Source organism: Engraulis encrasicolus, chromosome 17, assembly GCF_034702125.1.
Source record: "Engraulis encrasicolus isolate BLACKSEA-1 chromosome 17, IST_EnEncr_1.0, whole genome shotgun sequence".
In the NCBI taxonomy this organism is placed as follows: domain Eukaryota; kingdom Metazoa; phylum Chordata; class Actinopteri; order Clupeiformes; family Engraulidae; genus Engraulis; species Engraulis encrasicolus.
In genome coordinates this window covers 35,073,125-35,079,081 of record NC_085873.1, presented here as the reverse complement: position 1 = coordinate 35,079,081, position 5,957 = coordinate 35,073,125, and the positions used below count along the sequence as shown (strand labels likewise).

General features: G+C 45.5%; 1 protein-coding gene across 1 annotated transcript in view; it reads right to left on the bottom strand.

Moving 5' to 3' along the window:
- Positions 1 to 2,746: 2,746 nt before the first annotated feature.
- The window catches only part of ndst2b (N-deacetylase/N-sulfotransferase (heparan glucosaminyl) 2b), a 64,090-nt gene continuing 60,879 nt past the window's right edge, over positions 2,747 to 5,957 (bottom strand). The window contains exon 15 of the mRNA XM_063220699.1: positions 2,747 to 5,957. This exon is cut by the window's right edge and continues 95 nt beyond it. Coding sequence (XP_063076769.1) covers positions 5,927 to 5,957 — 31 coding nt within the window. The 3' untranslated portion in view covers positions 2,747 to 5,926.

Genomic DNA, 5,957 nt, shown 5'->3' with positions numbered 1-5,957 from the left:
ATCTGGGATGACCAGGAAACGTCCGATTAGTGACGCAACACACACACACAGGAAGAACTATACTATTACTATACTATGGCATCCTAGCTAGACAGGAAGCAATCTGTAGGCATCCTTCGTAGGCAGGAAGGAGTTTTTTAGAAGGCATCCTAAGGTAAAGCATTCAGCCACGGACCGGATGTGGTCTGGTTTTATTGCCCACTTATTTATTTATTTTTTTGGCTTGATTCCGGACCAATTCTTGCCTCAATCCATGTACGCCACAGAAAAGCTATGGCTGGATAAGGCTGCTGGATGGGGTTTTTGGTGAAAGGGAAGTGCAAAAAGGGGAGGTGTTAAGGGAAGGAATCCAGGAGACACTAATTTAGGGGGATTTCTCTAACGGATATTTTTATATCAATTTTATTTTTTAGCTGTCTCTCCAAATGCATTGAGGCTATGGAGATGTCCAGTTGTTTTGACCCATTTAGAAACAGAATCATGACATTGATGCAAGAAAAAAAAAAACAATGAGGGAGTTAGTTGAATGACCTTAAAAATGAAACGAACGAACTTTAAAAAAATAAAAATATGCAGTGCAGTTAAAACCGAAAGAAATATGCATGTCTACTTTTCTTGCTGAAATTGATCTCCACGGTCCACTTTTTTGCAGTATTTTAGAAAAAACTCAAGGCATTGAGGGATAAATAAAATAGCACCTCTAACTAGTTGCATCTTTGGTATGAGTCCACATCAGTTGGGGACACAGATAGAGGAATTATCACATTTTAAGAATATTAAAAATAAGAAAAAAAAAATATATTGCCTTAGCTTGGTATGCGCCCCCTCAGTTTAGTAATTATATTGCATTGTAATGGATGTACTATCGGGCTACGTATTTACTCGGAGTTGCAAAATGGATGCTGGATTTTTTTGTTTTCCTTTTCAGATTTTTTTTTTTTTGCATGATCATTACATTTAATAAAACCATGACTTGACAGCTATCAAGTGTTTGTCTGAATGTTAGTTGGTCTTCATAATAGCTTTGTTATTACTGACACTTGACCTTAAAAAGTATTTAATAAAACGGAACATTTCATCATTGTGTCCTTGTCGGTGATTTTTTTTCTCTTCAGGTCCCCCTTTTAACACTTTGACAAGTTTTGTGTTTACCCGTAGGCCTACTGCCCTACAGAGCCACAGTGCAGTAACTATGCCAACACTGAAACTGAGAAAAAAGCCTTCAAAAACTTCAAAAAAGTTGGAAATTGCGGTTAGTGCTGCTAATTTTACATAGCAATTGGACCATACGGCTTTGTTACAAGATAAATGAGGTGCAATGAAGACTATTTTCAGTCTAAACTGAATTACGACAAAATATGTAGTTACTGCACTTTGCCTTTGAGTAAACCTGTGATAGTGCTAGAACACCACATCACCCTCACCACACTCTTCGCTGATGTTTCAACTCATTCTTGTTCAATTTCAGTTTTAGTTTAGCTATTTTACTGCTTCATTGCATTCTGAAATCAATTAAGTAATTTGACACTGAAAACAAAAGTTGGCAAAGAAGGAAGTTTGTAGACATTCCATACATTCCTTTACATAGCAGACAATTTACTGAAGTCCACTGAAGCTGGATCCATGTGGCCTACACACATATGGCACACACAAACACAGACAGACCCTTAAAGGAGCATTGTGTAATATTTTAGTAGTTTATTTCCAGAATCCATGCTGCCCATTCACAAATGTTACCTTTTCATGAATACTTACCACCACCATCAAATTCAGTATGTAGTATTCATTATGACTGGGGAAATTGCACTTTTCACACATGAAAAGAGGTATCCTCTCCGTTGTCTGCAATTTTGATTTTCCAGAAATAGAACATTTAAGCTGCAAAATGTACTTTACTAAGTACTCGTTAATAGTTCATTAATTACTTAATATTCGTGAAAAGATCCAAATAGGCAACAGGCAGCACAGTTTCAATGAGCAGCATATTTGCAATACCTACTCCGGCCACCATCCTACACAGTCCACCTTTCAGCACTTTCTCTCTCTCTCACTGTCAATCCCTCCGCTCACACATACCCAACTAATAATAATAATAATAATACTTTCGTTTTATATAGCGCCTTTCAAAACACCCAAGGACGCTTCACAGAGTGTTGTGTTGGAAAGTGTGAGTGTGTGTGCGCGTCAGTGTGTGAGCGTGTGTGTGAATGCATGTAAGTGAAAACTAACACATCAAATGATTAAGCTTCGAGCACACTTCTTAAACTTCTCCAAAAAGAAAAGAAGACTCTCAGCCACCTCAATTTTATTCGTCCATTTATTTACAGACATGAGCAAACAGGACAAGAGGGTTATGGCATTGTGGGACATACATACAGTACATTAACTGGGCCGAAGTCCAAATGCCCCTTCTCTCACTCTCAAGCTGCCTTACACACATAGACTAAACACACTACATACAGTAACACACACACACACACACGCGCGTGCGCACAGGCACAAAGACACACACACACACACACACACACACACACACACACACACACACACACACACACACACACACACACACACACACACACACACACACACCTTCTCTCTCTCTTGGTTGTTTGGTAGAGTTCGGAGTCTCAGGGTAATTATCCCGTCTGAGATCTCGCAGTTCACAGACATGAGTCACACTCACACACACACACACACACACACACACACACACACACACACACACACACACACACACACACACACACACACACACACACACACACACACACACACACACACACACACACACACACACACACACACTAATGGCCTTCTCATGTCCATGCTCCTTTTCTAAAAGGAAACACGAGAGCAAGAGAGAGAAAGAGAGAGAGAGAGAGAGAAAAAGAGAGGGAGAGAGACAGAAACAGAGAGAGAGAGAGAGAGAGAGAGACAGACAGAGAGAGAGAGAGATGTTCCTCTCGAGCACAGGCCTGTAAAAGCACAGGAAAGAAGAAAAAAAACAAAAACGACCAGTCTGCTGTCTGATATCACTCCATTTCAGCCCAGTGGGAGCATGGGTAAAGGCAAGGGTTTTTTTCTCGACCCCACCTCCACCATGACCTCCCCCCTTCTTCCTGGTTCCAGCCAGCATCTAAAAACAAACATACTGGTAGAGCAAGCCCTTTTGGGATCTCCAGGGACCCAAGCATTATGACATCATAATGGAGCTGCTACTGCGGAACCTTTTCCCATTCCATTCCATTCTATTCCTGTTTTTTTTTTTTCCCTAAAGTCCGGTCCAGCTCACTTTGATAATAGTCCCCCCTAAAAGCTTCCGTCAAATAGGCAGTGCGCTTGGGCAGGTGCGTCGGGAATACCAGAAGCAGGTTGTGGTGCTTTGAGACTCCACGGTAGCTTGCTGAGCCCACTCTTCAAGAGTGCAGCAGCCGTGTAGTATTACCTCAAAAAGGCTTCACATCTCCCCAATGTGTGGCTTTTACATCCAGCTAAGTAGGCCACTGCGTGCCCCTTTTGACCCCAAGACACCTGTGACTTCTCCAGGGGTGCGTTCCAATATGCGACCTTGCTTCCTCCACTTGTGCTTGTGGCCTCGTACCAGGACGTAATGTGTCAAGATGACATCACTGACAACAGCATTAATTCAATATCTTGCAAAAACTCAATTGTAAAGTCTTTTTCTCATTTGAAATTGGGATGTTGAATGAAAAAACAGTTCCCCAAAAGTTGTTGTGGCTTAGCTGACAGCTGGGAAACTTTATTGTTTTCTCCACTGAGGAGGGGCCAGGAGGCGGGGCGAGGTCACAAGCACAAGTGGAGGAAGCAAGTTTGCATATTGGAACGCACCCCAGAAGTGGCTCTCTTTGGGGCAGTAAAGGAGTTCATTCCTCCCCTCTTTCCAGTCATGGGACCCCCGAGATCCCGTCCAAGAAGAGAAGGTTCAAGGCTCAAATGTATGGGGCACACCCATTGAGAGTACATAACACCACTTCAGAGAAGAAAAAGCATCCTCCTGTCTGTTGATCACTTGTGTCTTTCAGGGAGTGTGACTAAGGTTCAAGTCCTAACTGTATGGGGCACACACCGCTTCACACAGCACCATCCTCAGCCTGCCGATTGGTTGATTCTTGGTTTCAGGTGGGGTGACCATTTGACCAATGGCAGACCACCAGGTGTCGAAGGTGGACGGGCAACTGCTCCTGTCCTACATGCATTCTTGTCCTCCATTTTGCACATCAATTCCACCTCAATTGGTTAATTGGTACATCAAAGGCATTGGCCAATGGGAAATAGGAGACCCACTACCCTAGCCTGATTATCATCGACTTTAAAATCTCTTCGAGTCGGCTCTACCGTGGCTGATATGGTAGGGCACACGTTTACCACTCGGCCGACCCGGGTTCGATTCCCGGTCCGGGTCCTTTGCCGGTCCTTCCCCATCTCTCTCTCCCAGCTCACTTCCTGTCTCTCCTTCACTATCCTGTCTCACAAAAACCAATAAAGGCTGAAAAGCCCCAAAAAATACTTTAAAAATCTCTTCGAGTCTTGGTCTGACCAAGAGCATAACAATTAACATTTCCCAAACGGCAAGGTTGACCCGCCTCCCTTTTTTGTTTGCTAATGGTTGTTTGCTTCTCGACATAGTGGGAGGAGTTCCCGATTTTTTGGGAGCTCAGAAAGCATTTGCTCTTGAGCTGACTAGGAGGGGCACTGCCTGGCTACCACTACCGTCCGCAGATGCAGAGAAGGGTCTCTCTGTCAATCGACTCCAGGACATACTGTATGCAGCATTCAAGTGGTCGAGGTGGGCGGGAGCTAGCTGCAGAGGATGTCGGAAAAAAAAGCGTCTTCCACCCAGGGCTGGGCTGGCCTGACTGGGTGAGGAATGGGTGCCGGGCACCTAAAGGGGCCTCTCATAAATAGCGGCTCAGAACTGACTCACCGGTGCGTCGGCCCTGCACCCTTGTGGGACCCTATTGGCCCTGCACCCTTGTGGGACCCTATTTTCAGAAATGTAAAAAAAAAATGGAAATAAATTTAAAAATTGGCCCACCGAGAAATGCTTGCTATGCCCGATGGCAAGTCCAGCCCTGCTTCCACCCACCCCATGAACTCCATCATCAGCTATTTCTGACTGATGGACCGACTGTCCGACTGTCCGGGTCAAGTTGACAAGTAAGACACCTGTTAGATATTGTAGCTTCACCATGGGACTCTAGTCTGGGCAGCTGAACTGTTACTGTACTGTAGGTCAGGCCTACTACAGGGGCGTTAATTACACCCCCGCAGCCCCCGCGAGGCAGGGGGGGCCCATACGAGGCGGAGGGCCCACATGGGCCCTTGACTTGAAGAAATTAGCCCCCTCCTCCACATGATATTAGGCCCTCTTTTTTTAGTTCGGGGGCCCATTCTTGGTAGCTTGCAGGGGTGTCTGAAGTACTTGTGTTATGCCCGTGGCCTACAGTTTGAGCGATCCTGACAGTTGACACTCCAATCCCCCGCCAGCCCCATGATGGCGATCCCAGGACCATGCTCATGATGCAGGAATAGCTGCACAATGTTGCTGCCTTTTAGGCCAAGGAACAAGAACGGTGGAGCAAAACATAGCCAACCGGTGCAGTGGTTGAACACAAGCCAGTGGGTTTTTGTAAGAGCAGGGATGGGCGGGATTACCGGGGTATCTGCTGGCTCCTGATTGGCTGAAGTGACAAACTGACAGGGAGAGGGGAGTCAATCAGGTCAGTTCCAAGCTCCAGGTGAGTAGCAGCGTAGAATTGGATCCCCATTACATTGAATGTTGAGAACGCGGGGCCCGTCAAGATGATTGTTTTGCCCCCCGGCCCCAGCTAAGGCTTTCAACAGGCCTGCAGACCTTAGAGATGGGGGGCGGGGCAGCAGATGGGGGGGTAGGCGGAGTCTCTCAGCTCCAGCTTCCTCCTTGTAGCTCCTCC